Below are 16,739 nucleotides of genomic sequence, written 5' to 3' on the forward strand. Positions count from 1 at the left end.
GGAGGTCAGGACAAAGCAACCCAACAGGTAGCGCCATCATGAAGTCTATGAGAATCGCGTTCTTGGGCCCTGCGGCATCATTCTCTCACCAGGTCAGGAAATCACCAGGCCCGCCCACATAACAATAACATCATTAACTCATTGCCTTCCAGGCAGCGGTTGAAAGCTTCGGGTCCTCGGCCGAGCTATTGCCCTGTGTGTCTTTTGCGGATGCTTTCGCTGCAGTGCAAGACGACAAGGTAGATTACGCTATCATTCCCTGCGAAAATTCAACAAACGGCTCTGTTGTACAAACCCTTGATCTATTGGCGGATCCAAAAGGAATCTACAGCGATGTTGAAGTGTGTGGGGAGCATTATTTGACAGTCCATCACTGCCTTCTGACTCGAAAAGGTCTGTCCCCCCCGGGGCGGCCGGGCTACAGCTCAATAACCAAGCTGTATACTCACCCGCAGGCATGGGGTCAATGTGAAGGTTTTCTTGAAGGAGCCTTCAAGGGCGTCGAAAGGCAAGATGTCTCATCGACCTCGAAGGGCGCGGAGATCGTGTCAAGAGAGACAGTTGAGCGAAGTGCCGCGATAGCCAGTCGCTTCGCTGCAGAACACCACGGCTTAGATGTCTCGGAGGAAAACATTGAGGACAAGGCCAACAACACCACGCGCTTTCTGGTATTCAGAAACGTGACGTCGGGCCGTGCAGGTCGACTTTCCTTCGAGGATATCCAAGTCTCGATGGCGCAAGACCCCACTTCAGTCACCCGAACTGCGCAGAAGACATTAATATCCTTCATGATTCGCCAGGACTGTCCAGGAGCATTGGCAGAAGCTCTTCTGATCTTTAAGGATCGCGGTATCAATTTGACCAGTATTAACACCCGACCGAGCCAAATACAAGCGTGGAAATATGTATTCCTAGTCGAGGGCCAGGCTATTCCAACCGGTCAACATAAGGATTCAATATCTCAGATCATGGAGAGGCTAGAAAGAGTTACTGAGAGCTGCAGACACCTGGGATCATGGACCGATCGGTTGGTGCCATTTTAGGACGCAATGACAAATGTTAAACAAATTACTACTTCAACGAGCCAACTATTTGGTGCATCTGCTGCATGTGCCATGGACATACTATAGAATCTTCAAATGAAGTGCAAGTTCTGGGGCATTCGGTTTTCATGCAGGCCTTCTATTTCGTGTGAAACCAGCTCTACAGGCATCTACAGTCCTGCTGAAAGAGGGAAAACAGAGAACAGAGGGGGAAATCTGGTTTCCTTTTTGTTGATATGGCAATGAAGTGCAATGACGAGCAAAACAAAAAGATCAACTCCAGTACTGTGATATACTGGTCTAAACAGTCCAAGCATGCCTGCCCAATGATTATGGAATCGACAACCATCGGTGGAAAGCTGCTTGAGGCTCCGTGCGATAGATTTATCATCTTTTTGAAATATAAATAAAAAACCAAGCGTCAACCTAGATTGTCTAGACAACTTCGGTGAATATGTTACGGAGCTTGGATGGCCCTGCTGAGATACTGTCAGATATGAAAATTGCTCTCATAAGTAGTTTTCACACAACATACCACTAGGCAGCTTCACGGGGGTTTGACCAGGCAAGCTTATGGTGTGGGCCATTGCAGCCATGGGTTTGCCATGAGAGCCGCCGTCACGAGTCGTGGGGCGAGCCGTCAGAAGATCCACCTTTGGAGCTTCTGGGCCTTCATCCTCGCTCTCCGCGAGGTCGCTGAACCGTCAATCTACAGGGGAGGCAAAATTAGCACATGGACTGATACATGATCAACAAGACATACCGTCATAGAACTCGTCCTCGTCTTCAAAGTCAGCAAGTTGTTCGAAATTAACCTTGTACCGAAGGATGGCTCCGATACCACCGAAGCCCTTTACAAACTGGTTTCCCTCACTGGACTTGTCCGAAACAAACTCCAAGGCCGCGCCAAAGTCTTTATAGCTTTCAGCTAGCCACTCAAGGAAAGACATCTGTTCGCTAACTTCCATCTCGGTACCAGTTTCCTTGTCAATGAATAATTCACGGTTGTCCTCTTGAGACTTTGTAGTATGGATAACAACGTCCGAGCCACTGGAGCTCTTCAGGACCCACCGAGTGACGTCCAGATTCTCGTACACAATCAAGGTCTCCGCTGCGCCGAGCTCCAATGCCTTCAGTGTGTCCTCGATGCCGTAGCAAACCTTTCCAGTATCTTGGCTGATTTCTTCGAAGTACTTCCCGATAAGCTTCTTCTCCTGGACGAATTTGACGTTGCTCAGGGTCTCCGAAGCCAGCTCAATGGCCTGGTTAAAGCCGTTTTCTCCGCCATAAGAGACATCAACAACTTTAATGACTTTAGCCTGTAGCCTTTGGTCAAACATATCGGATTGGTTAAGATCATTCTTGAAATCAGCAGAACCGGCCAAGATCAGTCCCGCGACGTTAACCTTATCATTGGTAATATAGTTCTGGACGGCCAACTCGGCAATCTTCCGCACGTAATTATGGCGTTTTTCCTCGCGGAGACGAGCGAAACGCAACGCCGACTGACCACCGCGGCCGTGCTTCTTGGGCAGATCAACGCTCAGCTTCTGGAGAATCTCTCTGGTATTGCCGCTCAGTGTTCCGAACAATGCACCATTTCCATCCATAATGATGAAGCCGAATTTCTGGTCCGATTCAAGAAGCTCGCTGAGAGCCTCGGTATGGAACTTGTTGTCACAGAGATAAAGAGACGTGTTTATGGGTTTGAAGGGCTCGAAGTCAATGTTTATCTTCCGCTCTTTTCCTTCGGAGGTGATGATTTCGCCGCAGTAGACCACTAGACCATTTGGTGGAACCTTGTTGTAAAGCTTGAGGCGCTGTTGGGTGGAAGTAATGGCGGACAGGACAGAGAGACGGTTGACCCGGGATTTGATGTTAGATGCAGTGCCCTGCAGTATGTAATTAGTGGAATTCATGGGCAAGCAGCCCCGTCGGTCCTGCGGTCACGGTGACTCACAAATTCTTCGGCCAACATCTTTGCCGCTCTGGATACCTGATCCTTGGGGGCTGTAGAGCGCTTGGGGTTAGAAATCTTGTGCTGACGGAGTTGGGGGAATGGGGACACGCACGAATGATAAGAGAGATCATGGAGGTTCCATTTCCTCTAGCTAGCTCCAACCGCTTGATAAGTTTCTTCACCTTCCATATCTCAATGTTCTTCTCTGCTTCATTCGCCTGAGCCGCGCTCATGTTGGGCGAGGCGACAATATTATCCGACCAAAAGAAGATGAGGGCGTGGCCTTGCTTTGCTTTGAAACCGTCAGCGGCAGTAGCTTCCCAAGCGGATAATTTGGGGAAGGGGGGGTGGAAGGGGGGGCTACTGTTCTGGAAAAATCGTAGGAAGAAGCGATTAAAGGGGGAGTAAGTGTGAATGATTTGGGATGGGGGGCAGCCAGGTCACATACCTACCTCTCTCGCGGCTGGTCGATATGCCGTCCAAGTCCAGCGGGGTGTTAAGCAATTTTCATCAGGCACCGTGGGGGGCGGATGGGGGGGCGACCGGCGACAAGTCGGTCGGTCGGGTCGCCTGTTAGTTAGTGTAGCGATGACATAAGCGGGTGCTCACACAAGGATGTCGGGTCCACAGTGGTTAGACATGTTGCTGGCTGTCCGTACCATTACTATGTATGTATGACCTGATACTGTTGATTTCACGGTTAGTACCTACTACGTAGTTACGGAGTACCTGACGCTACCTTAGAGCTGAGGGTGCTTACACAGCAAGGTAGTGTTTAGATACCAAGTACCTAGTTCTTAGGTACTTGATGGATATACCTTACTTCTACGGTAGTGCACCGTACAACGGAGTGAGTAAATGCCCTTCTCTCCTTGGGTTCAATCAATCCAAGGTCCATCCATCCCTGTCCCATCTACATATACATATTCTGGATAGGCTGGAAACCCCATCACGCCGCGGGTGCTTTCTCAAATCCCAGTGGGATGACGTCTCCGTTATCGCAAGAGGCTGTGTCTCCCACCCAGCACATGGAGTACATAACATGATATGGTGAACCAACCCCAATTGCTTATCGACCACCGCTACGGAGCATGTACCTAATAGGTATACAGATGATAGTCCATGACTACTCTGTACCAGGGCAAGAACCCCATTTATGTGCAGTAGTAATGATGTAGTTTCAAGCAAACCCCACACCTCTTCCCCCAAAACCCACAGAAGCTCTCCTCTATCTCGCCATGATTTCTCATTGGACTTATCAATAATCATTGTGGAAGCTTCCCGTCCTTTCCTGTTTGGGAGGTAGCTAACCTGTTTATCCATAACCGCTGTCTGCTTATCAGTTTCCTACCAGCTATCGTGTTGTGCGGCCTGGTGACTGCTGCGCCTTTTAGTATCCCTGATAGTGTCTCCCACTGACCTTGCGTTCGCCTGGCTTGTTACCCGTCCCTTTGCCGTGCAAGATCGATTTCTGAATCAATCATCCAAAGCAAGTCCGACATTGGAAACAGCTGTTTTTTGCATACAGGCCCCCCTCTCGCACGTATCCTCGACAGCTGTTACAACTGCCACCCAAAGCAAAGTCCTATTACTATATACACGTCAGTCATAGGGAAAGAACGGGGCAAGAGGATGTCCGGTTTCTCAACGTCTGTTGGTGCAGACGCCGAGGCAGGATCTAGCCATTATGGGCGCATGATACATGGTAGCGGAAGTGCCGATTCGGCTTTCGGATCCGAGGTGTTTCCCAGTGGACTAGCAGCCAGTTACGACAGCTGCCCTAGAGAAGAGCATGATTTCCAGAGGTCAAGGTGATTCCCGCTTCCTTCCCTACTTGCGGCGCTCTATCCCTTAATTGACCTTGTGCGGTACGCAGATCGGGATCCTTTTCTGCTCGTTTTAGGCAGGCAGGCGGTGTCAATAGCATCGACAATTTTGCCCGGTCATGGCAGCGAGCTGCATACTTTCCCGAAGTTCTACCCCGACGATCCTCATTCACGACAGCTGAATCGGATGAAGAATGGGCTGCGGCGGCAAGCAATACTTCACGATCGCGTGATCTCCTCAATCAAGAGACCGGTCTTACAAGACCATTACTGAGCATCGACGGAGAAGCAGACGACAGTACTTTAGCAGGAATTGACGATTCAAGAAAGCGGACTTCGACTGCAGATATACTCGAACCATCGCTTGGAACTTCATATGGCACAATCTCTTCTCGCGTTAGCGAAGCCACGCGAAAGCATGCCGTACAGTTCCACAGAGAGCAACAAACTTACAGCGATGCGCCCGCGGAGCACAATAGGAAGCTTCTACTTGTCAAGCAAGTGCAACACGAGGATGGTACACGGGAGTGCGTTGTCGTCGGTCAATCTACTGTTCCACAGACAATTTTCAATTCCGTCAATGTCTTGATAGGTGTTGGCCTGCTAAGTCTGCCATTAGCTATGAAACAGGCCGGGTGGCTCCTTGGACTGCTATTCCTTCTCTTCGCGGCAGTCACGACATCATATACAGCTAAAATTCTTGCAAAGTGCCTTGACGTTGATAAGAGCCTTGTGACCTATGCTGATCTAGCGTATATCAGCTTTGGCCACCATGCACGCTTGGTGACAAGCCTCCTGTTCTGCTTGGAACTTATTGGGGCCTGTGTTGCCCTTGTTGTACTCTTTGCAGACAGTCTACAGGCCCTCATCCCCGGATTGAGCATTCTGCAGTGGAAAATCATATGTGGGCTTTTGCTCATCCCTCTCAACTTTGTGCCTTTGCGATTCCTGAGTGTGACAAGTATCCTTGGCATACTTTCTTGTACATCTAGTATGTGCTTCTTCCTTCTCCAACTTATATTACCCAAAGCAAGCTAAGCAACAGTTAAAGTCGTTATTATAACATGCATCGATGGGTTCATGAAACCAACCGCCCCAGGTTCACTTATCCAACCCGCGAGAACATATTTATTTCCCGACCATTGGGCCACTATTCCCCTCAGTTTTGGTCTTATTATGTGTGAGTCGATCTTTAGGCACTGGGAATATAAGGCAACTGCTGACTTTTCAAAAGCACCGTGGGGTGGTCATGGTGTGTTTCCTAACATATATCGTGATATGAGACACCCACAGAAGTACGGAAAGAGTCTCTGGGTGACGTATATCTTTACGGTGAGCAAACTCGAAGCGGATGTCAGAGAATAACATGAGAGGGGTTTGTTTCCCTCCAGTTCTAACTAGAATACGTCTGCTAGTACTCCCTAGATTGTGCAATGGCCATAGTGGGTTGGATGATGTTTGGTGACGGAGTTCGGGATGAAGTCACCGCCAACATCTTGCGGACCGATGAATATCCACGAGCATTGTCTATTTGCATGATTATATTTATCGCCATCATTCCAATCACTAAAGTACCGCTAAAGTAAGTTTTATTAATACACCGTGGTCACTTCCGTCTTCCTCGAACATGAAACCTTAATTGACACATACAGCTGCCGGCCGCTTGTGGCCACAGTCGAAGTCCTTTGTGGACTTGGGTCTGGCCCTGAACTTGACACGGATCACTCCAAAAGCATGAAATCGATGCTTCAAAGATTGACAAGAGCCACTATACGCATATTTATTGTGGCAACAATAGTTTTTATGGCAGTCCTTTTCCCCTCCTTTGACAGAATCATGGCATTGATGGGGTCAGCTTTATGTTTCACAATCTGCATCATATTGCCGCTTGCATTTCACCTGAAAATATTCGGCGATCAGATCAGTGGAGAGGAACGGCTGCTCGACTGGTTTCTTCTAATATTATCATCAGTATTAGCACTGGTTGGGACTGCGTGGTCATTCCTACCACAAGAGACCATTTCTGCAATGTGATAACTCGGATAAAGGGGCCCTTCCCATCCCATATGCGATCGTGTCACTTGACCACGATTGCAAAATTGTTCCTCGTCTTGCCGGGATTCATTGCATCTTTCTTGAATACCTTAGGCTTATAGTCACCATTGTGATCCCAGAGTTGGAATATCAGCTTGGAAGTTTGCTTGCTCTTGGACAAGACAAAGCCCATGCTGAACATTATATCTTCCAATCTGCCTGCCGTGAGGTAGCGCGAATTGGTGACGCAGGCAACCGGCAAGACCAGGAACAAACTGGGGATGATGGCAATGGAGGATCCGGGGGGAGATGAGTTCGTCAGGAAAGATACACAGCGTTTCAACATCTCACCTCGGCCGGCGGCATCCGCAACATAGTTAAGGACCAAGGAGAGGCTGATCACATGAAACTTATCGTCTTCGCTTTTCGGAAGTGGTCTTTCCATGAAGTCCTGCCTCAGGATCCCCGGTTCTTGGGAGTTCAGATCAATTCTAGTGACATCAAGATATCTGTTCATAGAACAAGCGTTTTTGGTACTCAGAGCTCCAATCTCCAGCACTCGTAACTTGTACGGCGTGGTTTCCAGCGGTCGTAATCGTGAAGCTACCCAATCGACTAGGGCCTTGCTGGAGTCCCCTCCGCGGTCTAATGATTGGCCAAGTTTGCTCGCGAGCTGATAACTCTCCAAGCCCCCATTCTCCCGGATTTGCGCATCAATCTCGCTGGCTAGGATCTCATCGCCAGCCTGCAACGCCTGTGCCCGCGCTTTGAGGAGGCGATGATGGGACCGGATAAGATTCCGAGTAGCTTTGGACGATAAAGCTGCGTGATTTGCCCGGGCTGTGGGAGGCCGAGTGCGAGATAGAGGAATGGGCCTTTTGCGCCGTGTAGTAGATGAAACCATATTCTGTAAAAGAATCCCTAAAAAGAGAACGGGAGATTCCGGTATTCCTTGCCTTGAGGTGTCTTCGAGTGCCGTAGCGGTTTATCTGTCTGTGGGTGCTGAATGGCAAGTAGGTACGAAGTACTCCGTAGCAGTGGCAATAATGATGGCCGATTACAAGCGCGCCGTACCTACAGTACGCTAATGCAAACCCAATTAGTGACTTCAGTTATTTTGTGACTCCGGGTAATGCTGGTACTGTACCGTATCACGTGTACTCGGCTTAAGGTGGAAGGGCTGAACTAGCCTGTTCGAGTGGCGGGCGCCAAGAGATCCAAACCTTCCGACAATGAGGGCTGGTCAGGTGACCCACACAGCAAGCCGTAGGTTTTTCATTAAGCGAATGTCTTCCAAATAGTTCGACACTCGACACCGCGACAATCACCACGACAGCGCCGGACGACAGCCATGGCCCCTAAGTCGGAAAACAAGCAAGGTAGGTAGACACTGTGCGATATGATCGTCCCCTCCAAATTGCAAAGTTTCTATCTTCCGGACTGCGGTTTTGTGAGCGCCCAATTGTGGTATCTGCAAGACGCGACACTTGATTGTGGTCCTGTCAGCACGAGCAACAGCACATCTCGATTAAGCAAGACAAGTTTTGTTTCTGCCATGACTGTGATGATCGCTCAAGAGACGGAACTTCGGCCAGCTCTTGGATTAACGGTCACGCTAACGTGTTGAAATTTATAGGCAAGACTAAGCCCAGCGACAGGGCTGGTGCTGCTGCCAAGGCAGTCTTGAAGGGTGCAGGTGTACGTTCTCATCTCATTATCACCAAAAATGTGGTTTGTGGGTTACTGAAGTTGTTTGATTATCCAGGCGCATAAGGCTCGCAAGGTCCGCACTTCGACGACCTTCCACCGCCCCAAGACCCTCCAGCTCTCCCGGTCGCCCAAGTACCCTCGCAAGTCGATTCCCCATGGGCCTCGTCTCGACTCCCACAAGGTCATTCTGTACCCTCTGAACACGGAGAGCGCCATGAAGAAGATCGAGGAGAACAACACCCTGGTCTTCATCGTTGACGTTAAGGCGAACAAGCGCCAGATCAAGCTCGCTCTCAAGAAGCTGTACGACGTTGATACTGTCAAGGTCAACACTCTTGTTAGGTATGGGGATCCTACTGGGCGTGAAAATAACGGATCATTTGCGGGACTTAAGTTGTCTAACCTCTTTCTAGACCCGATGGCTTGAAGAAGGCCTTTGCCCGCCTAACTCCCGATGTCGATGCTCTGGACATTGCCGCTACCAAGCTTGCTATCGTCTAGATAAACTTTTTTCTGGGTCTGGGTGAACATTTCTATTTTGCGCGGTGGTCCATGAATACCGGTCATACAATAAACTGCCAGTGCTTCAACGAAGACTGAATGATCTTTCCAAAAAAAAGAAAAAGGAATTACTCGAATGGATGATTGTTATCACGAACAAGACTTGTTCTAGGCTTCGTAGTTGTCGACCTTAGTCTCCGGACTCTATACTCTTGATCCTAGAACTGGCATTGAGCTCCGTGGTTGAGCCGCTTGGAGCAGGTCCTATTGTCGAAATCAGGCATCTGTATTTAATTTCAATGGTTTCTCGGGCGCTTTTAAACAGTGATACGTGCCTACAGATAGTAGTGACTAGACCATATATTTTCTATCCATACTAGTAGTACATGAGGGAATCTGCATGTTTGACAACGGTAGATTGATCCACATGGGTGAGCTAATAGATATGACCATGCCCATTATGAAAATCACAGGCAAAAATACAGGCCATCTTCAGTGACCCCGTGGGTGAGAAAAACAACCTATTGTCCACCACGTAGGGTTTCAAGGTGTTTCAGGACTGCAAAGTTGGTATCCATCCACCGTTCCACGCAATTTTGTGCACAAGTATCCTCTGCCTGGTCAAGACGGCCTGATGAGATGCTTCCGGTGATGCACTTCTTCCAGCAAATATCGGAAAGATGGTGGACGGCTGATAACGGCTATTAGCAGTTGATCACGCCAAAGCTTTCAAAGACGGGGATGCTGATTTGAAAAGACGCAGTGATATGTCTACTGACTTACTCTGCTGGATTGTACTCTTCTGTGCCTCGCTCGTAAGAATCTGGGTCAACTCCTTCTTGTCGGCTTCACTGAGCTTTGAAACATCGAGCTGCTGGTCCATTTTGATGCCGGAACTAGGTTGGGGCGCCAGGAAAACAATGGGATCAGAAAAGGGGGAAAGGGGGAGGGTTATAGCTTGGGGAGAACACCGCGTGGGTATGTTTGATGCAGTTCTCAAAAAGACGTATATATTTTCCTTTCGATGATGTTCAATTGAGTTGGGCGACTCTCCCCGAAAGAATTAAAGGCGGTGTGCTGTGGCAGAAGAAGCAACCACCGCTACGCCGCGTATTTCTTGAAGCATCCATCTCGGCGGAGCCTCGGCGCATTCAGGTGCAATATCTTCGGCACCCACTCATCATCCTGTCAATCGTTACAGCCCAAAAATGCCCCCGGTCCGGACCTCCCGCAATCGCAAGCCTCCTCCGGCAGGCTTTGATGACATAGAGGATACATTACTGGAGTTCAGCAATAAAATGAAAGATGCCGAGAACGCATCGCATGATGGCAAGAAGAAGCATGAGATGCTATGGCCAATTTTTCAGATAAGCCATCAGCGTAAGCATTCTTGACCGGCATTGCTTTTCCAGCATTTTCAATCCTTCCTGTTAGCGATTCCATAAGGCTAATGCTATGCATAGGCTCTAGATACGTATATGACTTATACTACGAAAAGGAAGCTATATCAAGACAGCTTTACGAGTGGCTTCTCAAGAATAACTATGCGGATGCAAACCTGATTGCTAAATGGAAAAAGCAGGGATATGAAACGGTTTGTTCCTCTTATCGTTTGCCCTTTCTGTTATTCCTCCTCCTCTCCCCCTCCAACGCCTCTGGCAAGACCAACCCACCAGAGTCTGTCGATTCAGGCCAGTAAATAAGGTTACTGATTCGTTCCTCCGTGTATGCAGCTGTGTTGCCTCCGTTGCATACAGACGAAGGAAACAAATTTCAACGCAACCTGCATTTGTCGGGTCCCAAAAGCGCAGCTTAAGGAGGATCAGATGATCCAATGTGTCAGTTGTGGATGTCGAGGCTGTGCCAGCAGCGACTAGACCGGTCGTGGAAACGACGAATATTCAACGTCGTTAGCGAATCAATTTCTTTTTTGTGGAAACAGGAGAAACCCTGTGGCAGGTTCCCCTCTATTTATCTATGGCGTTGGGGTCAGGAACTGCGAACTACTCGAATATCTTTTCTATTTGCTAATCTTGCTCTCACCCCCACCCCCTCTCTCCCATGCTCTTTAGCGGACACATCCATGATTGTTAATCTAGGCACCAGTCCGTGATCTATTGGGCCATGCTCACAATAAAGAGCAACTATACTCACGAAAATGTATATTGTTGAGTACGTATCTAAGATTTGAGAATCGTGTGCAGGTGTTTCATTGGCTTCCCAACATCTCAAGAACATAACGAGAACTGTGCCACCCCACAGTAAACAGGCTAACCGATAGATCCAAGCATTATGAAGAAAACGTGTTAAACAACTTGGAAACAGCCATCAAAACAAACTAAATCAAAAGTGCATGCAGAAACCCAGGTTCGTTCAAACATACCATGCTCATGTACATCTTACCAAATGTCGTCATAAATGTCGTTAAAAAAAGACAAGCTCATCCCAAGCCCAATAAATGTTAGATCCGACTGCCCCTTGAATCAACCCATAACTCCAAGAATCCCAACGGCTAGAAGGCGAAGCAGTACGAAAACAAAATAAGAGACCTTTCCTAAAAAAAAAAACAGCCCTGGCGTCCCAGCTCGCATGAACTTGTTGAAAGCTGTACGCAACACAAAGCAGATATATCCTTCCTTAAGCACTTGCTGAGAAATATTGAGTAATATGTTGTTAGACTCGGGTATCGGTTCTCCTCGTCATCACACCTGTTGGTGAAACTATGACCCTAAGCATCAGAACAGTGAGGTATTACTTCGAGTATTGCACTGAGGTCGTGGCAGGTATGGTTTAGACCTCGACTGTCCTTCCTTGTTTGAACCACCGATCTTCTGAAACCCTTGCAGGAGATCCACGCCATCTACTTCGGCGGGACTTTCATCGAAAAGGTGAAAAGAAAAGAAATCGTCATGAGCAGTATCAATGAAACGCCCCGGTTCGGACCGTTTAGATGGCGATTCGGGGAAAAGTAGCCCCTTCGCTTTTGCTGTTGATGGTAACGATTGTATACTCATCCTGCCGTTGGCATTGATGGCCGTGATGTCAGCCAGTATGTTACCATTTGATCCCGTGGCATCTGTTCGAACGCGTTTGACTGAACGCTTCTCTGGCGAACCATAAGCCGACGTCGAGATATCTTCCGTGACAGGGTCCGCAAAGACATCAAAACTTGAGTGAAGATTATCAGTTGGCGTGAATGTCTCGTCCTGGATATTAAAGGCTGGGCTCCACGGAAGATCTTCGTCGGCGAGACCCAGATGTTTTATTGGAGAGTTGACCATTTGCTGGATCTTCTTGCGGTGGTTTCGGAGATTTGTGTTCGGTGATACTGAAGGTGGCGGTTTGACAGGCTTCTTGAATTTTATGACGGGAGTAATGGGAGGCGGTAGCATGCTGACATATTCACCACGAATCGGAGACGAGCCTACTAGCAACCCTGACTCCTTCAAGATGCCACATTGGCTTGGGCTAATGTCATGTGAAGAACTTCGAATGCGAGCAATCTCCTCTTCCGCTCGACCCCGTTTGATGCGAGGTGGGTCAATATCGAGGTCCGAGGTCAAGATATGACCAGCCTTATTTGGCCGCATTGCAGAAGATTCCAACGAGGAAAAATAGCCACTATCATTCATTGCAGTAGATTTTCGTTTATTATCAATGGGAATGATACTGGAAGTGACGGTCTGAGACGGAGTTGGGGGAGTTCCCTGCCGGATATAACGGGGTGGTACGACAGGAGGTGACGATTGTATAGGTTGGAGGGGGGATGAACGAGCAGGAGCTTGAGACACGTGAAGGTTGGAATTATCGTCATTCACGTCTTCCTGGAGAGCAGGATCAGAAGCAGGAAGGGTGGCATCAGAGGATAAATCCACCGGCTTTGCGTGATTTACTGCCGATGGGTATGTGGACGGCGGTATTGTCCAGGTTGCAGAATTTGAAGGCCGCGAATGCACATTGTCCTTAGGAGCCGCTGGGAGAGGAAGACTGGACATGGTTGCGCGGCGCTGAAGCTTGTCTTTGAGAAACTGTACTTCCATACCAGGTTCAATAACCCAGTAGTTCCCTTTCCCTGGATCATCCTTCGGCCTTTCTTGCTTGATGAATGCCTTGTTTAAACTGAGGTTGTGTCGAATGCTGTTCTGCCAACCAGGATCACTGTTTTTGTAATACGAAAATGTGTCGGAGATCCATTTATAGATTTGTGCTAGAGTCAACCGTCTGTTGGACGCACGGAGTATAGACATTCCGATAAGAGTCGCGTAGCTGTAGGGGGGCTTTGTGCCATCATCATCTATAGTGGGCATTTCATGAGGTTCCGGCAAACATATTTTACTGGAACCTTCACGCTTCTGCTTCTTGGTTGATCCTTCTTTCAGTGGCGCCGCATCCATAAGCATCCTTTTCAGAGGAGCGTTAGATACCAACGAAGGTTCGGGGAAGTCGGCAAAATTATTGCCAGGAGGCTCATCTAGAGGTTGAGCTTCCTTCGGCGACTGTTTCCCGGAGCTCACTGTCGAGAAGGTCGTGAATAAAGCGGATTGAGGCATTGAGGACGAAACCGGAGTGTTATGATGATACGTAGTGAAGGCCGACCTCTTGGACGGAGAATCTGTTGTAAACGCCGGGGGGGGCGGAGCCGTTATGGGCACAAATCCTAGTTTCTCACGTCCAGAAAATGAACTGCCCGAGCCACGAAACGGCTTTTTGGGAGAAGGCTTATGTGGCCTGGAGGATGTCGGATTGAGGACACAGTCCTGCTCGGACGATGCATTTTCTGTGGCCTGCAGAGGTAAAGGCGAAGGTTCTAGGCGAGGGCGTGATTTAGAAATAGCTTTGTATGACGAGAGTCCTGAGGTTGACTGCGCGGTTGGCGCAGGACGTGTAGGACTCATACTGCCGCGAGCTAGACCTCGTCGCACTAACTCAGTATCACGGAACTTTTGACGCGTGGCAGATTTGGAGACACGAAGTGCTTCGCGGAGAGATGAAGGCTTAAGCACCTTAGGCTCCAATAGGGCACCAAAAACGGGGCAGTTGGCTTCAGGAACACACCGTACTAAGACGAATGCAGTCCTCGGGCAGTAGTGTAATACAAAAGCACAATGCGACAGTATTTGAGGATCAAGCCACCAAGCGCTCAGAGGCGCGAACGAGGCAGCGATCCGAATTAGAATATGGCAGAACGAAAGGGCCCCAGGACAACGGCTATATCAAACGACGCGGAGATAGAATCGGTCGACTAAGTCAAAATGCAGTCAGGTTTCGTGGAATGAAGCTGCTCGCTCTCTTGCCGTCTTTGCGCTCCTGAGAAGGAGTTGGATGATGGCAGCGCGCAAAATGATCTTGAAAAGACGAGAGATCCGGCTACCTAGATCAAGTGGGTTATCAGTGAAAAGAGCCCTGGGAGATAGATGGGCGGGAACGCGGCTCGACTCTAAAATCAAATCCCTTTGCCCGGTCCCTTCAAGCAGGGTGGGGGGGAGATATGCGCAAGATATTGTGTGGATAATGCTTAGTTGACTGAGGAATGAAAGGAAGAGGACGGTGCTGCACCTGTTGATTTCCCACGCGCCTCGTCTGATGTGTATGGTATGGTTACGGCGCGTCCGCGTCACGCGTCGAGCCGTCCTCGGGACGAGCCCAATGAAGGTATCCAGTATTGTCACACTACCTACCCAGGTACAGGTGTACCTATAGTAGGTAGTACTCAGGTACCTACTAGGCACCGAGTGTCAGGAATACATTTCTCCTGATATATTGAGCAGTAGAAAGATCCGGGAAAATTAAGAATTGCTTACTATCTCCCTTACCCAGGTACCGTGTACAGTATCTGTAATTAACCAGTTACCTAAGGTAGTCCTCCGTAGCTGAGGTAGGTAAGACGTAAGTACCGACCTAGCTACCTACCTAGGTAAGGTGAGGTGGTACAACACTAGTCTACCTCAGGGGCTACTCGAGATATTATTACTTCCCTACTTACTCCGTACTATGTACCTTATGCGGAGTACTAGGTATGCTTTACATTGAATGTACCAAAACAAAGTATGGTGGTAGTACGGAATAGTACGACTAGAACTCCGTATCTCGGAGGTATGCAGGCCTTGACACCGCCTTGCTCATCCCGCCCAATGAACGGGCGGTCTATGCAGATCCAGGGGACCCACGGTCAATTGATGAAAAAGCCTTCCGGCCCAGCGACTATAGTACTACTATCTACTCATAGTGCTATTATTTAGTACTCCTCACTCCCTACGGAGTAGTGACCTGTCATTTAAACACCACCACCACCTATCATCGGCCCATGATCCAGATACCTATATTCACCTTGTACCAGAAATACATATGGGGCTTCAGTACTCCGTACAGCACCAGCGACTCAATCAAGTCACCAATTCCTACTACAAGTACGCACTTTAAGTGTGTGGGCGCCTCGCGACAATGGGGATTGAAAGAAGGAGATTGGGTTAAGCCAGGGGCCCTTGCAATAATCCAGCTAGGCTAAGGCAGAAGACAGTATGGAGTAGTGTGTCCAGCTGGTCCTTATAATTTACCTAGGCAGTGCGCAGTGCTGCTTGGTTGATCCCCCTGGCGGGTTAGGCCGGGCACAGTTCAATGTTATAACGTGTAGTACGGATAGACCTAATTTAAATATATATATTTGTGTGTGTAAGATTATTATCCTTTATAATCTATATTAAGATTTTAGAAGATAGATTAATATTTTAGCGATCAGGATAAGTATTACCTAAGTAATCTTCCTATATATAACGGTCTCGCCCTACCTACTACTACTATTACTAGCCAAGGCGAACCCTCCTTTATTGGTTTTTGTTATTCATGGAGCAACGCCTACGCAAAGAAGATTTGGATGGCCGGTTTTCCTAGTGCAGACTTTGTTGGAGCTGTATTTCGAGGCAACGATCTATCAAATATCTTATTATGTCTAGGGATCAAGGGGGGAGGGGTGGAAGGGGTAGATAGAGGATAGAGGAGAGAAGGGGGCAGGGGGGTGCTAATCCTCCGTAGAAAAGGTTTACCTCAGAAAAACTCTACATTGGATTATAAATGCAGTATGGCGATGTCAACTAGGTACCTAAGCCGAGAACAAGATATATCTAATGTTATCAAGCAGAGTATAAATGGGAGATGGGAGGAACCTAAGAAACAACATTTGTTTCTATTCAGCCAGTAGGGGGCATTTGCGATCTTGTTTTAATAATCTTCTAGGGTTAATAGTAATCGTTTGGGATGAAGAGATATGGACGAATAGCCCACCAGGCAATAGTATCAAATATATACAGGTTCTGGATTTTCTGTAACTAACTGTAGATTATGATATTATCTATGGGCAATGACATGTTTTGGATCATATACTCTATCTTTTGATCATCAGGGTGTACTCTGTAAGTATATCTTAGATGTTAAGTCCGTTTTTCTAATAAGTGTAATGGAATATCATATAACATGACAACTTAACATTTAGGCCGGTAGAATAATATTACTCAAGTCTCAGCAGAAGGGGTACATATCATAAGTATTAGATTACTAACTAATAATATCCATGATAATTACCTTCTCTCGAACCTCTACAATACCTATCTTTAAAGGTCACTGTAGTCTATAAGTACCTAGTACTATAATATAGCAATTTAGAATACGTGT

At 48.0% G+C, this 16,739-nt stretch overlaps 8 protein-coding genes across 8 annotated transcripts; 4 read left to right on the plus strand and 4 right to left on the minus strand.

The window, feature by feature from the left end:
* The first annotated feature begins 21 nt into the window (after positions 1-21).
* BO70DRAFT_366855 (prephenate dehydratase PHA2) lies at positions 22-1,461 on the plus strand. The gene is made up of 2 exons (XM_025544448.1): positions 22-92; positions 153-1,461. Exons 1-2 carry the CDS (start codon positions 39-41, stop codon positions 1,041-1,043), a joined length of 945 nt encoding a protein of 314 aa, XP_025394373.1. The 5' UTR covers positions 22-38; the 3' UTR covers positions 1,044-1,461.
* BO70DRAFT_383412 (translation termination factor eRF1) lies at positions 1,395-3,533 on the minus strand. Its single transcript, XM_025545586.1, has 5 exons — positions 3,452-3,533; positions 3,116-3,295; positions 3,004-3,053; positions 1,807-2,935; positions 1,395-1,752 (listed from the first exon to the last, which is right to left on the minus strand). Exons 2-5 carry the CDS (start codon positions 3,234-3,236, stop codon positions 1,748-1,750), a joined length of 1,305 nt encoding a protein of 434 aa, XP_025394374.1. The 5' UTR covers positions 3,237-3,295; positions 3,452-3,533; the 3' UTR covers positions 1,395-1,747.
* A 948-nt stretch (positions 3,534-4,481) lies between these two features.
* BO70DRAFT_190430 (putative transporter) lies at positions 4,482-6,885 on the plus strand. Its single transcript, XM_025538498.1, has 6 exons — positions 4,482-4,814; positions 4,880-5,820; positions 5,881-6,009; positions 6,064-6,161; positions 6,245-6,411; positions 6,482-6,885. Exons 1-6 carry the CDS (start codon positions 4,636-4,638, stop codon positions 6,861-6,863), a joined length of 1,896 nt encoding a protein of 631 aa, XP_025394375.1. The 5' UTR covers positions 4,482-4,635; the 3' UTR covers positions 6,864-6,885.
* Positions 6,662-7,948, minus strand: BO70DRAFT_190411 (25S rRNA (adenine2142-N1)-methyltransferase). Its single transcript, XM_025538497.1, has one exon. The coding sequence runs from the start codon at positions 7,765-7,767 to the stop codon at positions 6,907-6,909; it is 861 nt and encodes a 286-aa protein (XP_025394376.1). The 5' UTR covers positions 7,768-7,948; the 3' UTR covers positions 6,662-6,906.
* A 217-nt stretch (positions 7,949-8,165) lies between these two features.
* On the plus strand, positions 8,166-9,445 carry BO70DRAFT_366860 (60S ribosomal protein uL23). Its single transcript, XM_025544449.1, has 4 exons — positions 8,166-8,242; positions 8,500-8,561; positions 8,629-8,915; positions 8,987-9,445. Exons 1-4 carry the CDS (start codon positions 8,215-8,217, stop codon positions 9,072-9,074), a joined length of 465 nt encoding a protein of 154 aa, XP_025394377.1. The 5' UTR covers positions 8,166-8,214; the 3' UTR covers positions 9,075-9,445.
* On the minus strand, positions 9,426-10,120 carry BO70DRAFT_366862 (Tim10/DDP family zinc finger protein). Its single transcript, XM_025544450.1, has 2 exons — positions 9,858-10,120; positions 9,426-9,765 (listed from the first exon to the last, which is right to left on the minus strand). The coding sequence occupies exons 1-2, from the start codon at positions 9,955-9,957 to the stop codon at positions 9,596-9,598; spliced, it is 270 nt and encodes an 89-aa protein (XP_025394378.1). The 5' UTR covers positions 9,958-10,120; the 3' UTR covers positions 9,426-9,595.
* Positions 10,121-10,215: 95 nt separating this feature from the next.
* On the plus strand, positions 10,216-11,007 carry BO70DRAFT_190555 (BUD31 family protein). The gene is made up of 3 exons (XM_025538499.1): positions 10,216-10,454; positions 10,538-10,668; positions 10,808-11,007. Exons 1-3 carry the CDS (start codon positions 10,283-10,285, stop codon positions 10,949-10,951), a joined length of 447 nt encoding a protein of 148 aa, XP_025394379.1. The 5' UTR covers positions 10,216-10,282; the 3' UTR covers positions 10,952-11,007.
* An 802-nt stretch (positions 11,008-11,809) lies between these two features.
* On the minus strand, positions 11,810-15,298 carry BO70DRAFT_356860 (uncharacterized protein; the record flags this gene model as incomplete). Its single annotated transcript, XM_025541953.1, has 5 exons — positions 11,810-14,133; positions 14,753-14,768; positions 14,876-14,907; positions 15,058-15,063; positions 15,295-15,298. 5 exons carry the CDS (start codon positions 15,296-15,298, stop codon positions 11,810-11,812), a joined length of 2,382 nt encoding a protein of 793 aa, XP_025394380.1.
* Positions 15,299-16,739: the final 1,441 nt, after the last annotated feature.

Source organism: Aspergillus heteromorphus, assembly GCF_003184545.1.
Source record: "Aspergillus heteromorphus CBS 117.55 chromosome Unknown BO70scaffold_55, whole genome shotgun sequence".
NCBI classification, from domain to species: domain Eukaryota; kingdom Fungi; phylum Ascomycota; class Eurotiomycetes; order Eurotiales; family Aspergillaceae; genus Aspergillus; species Aspergillus heteromorphus.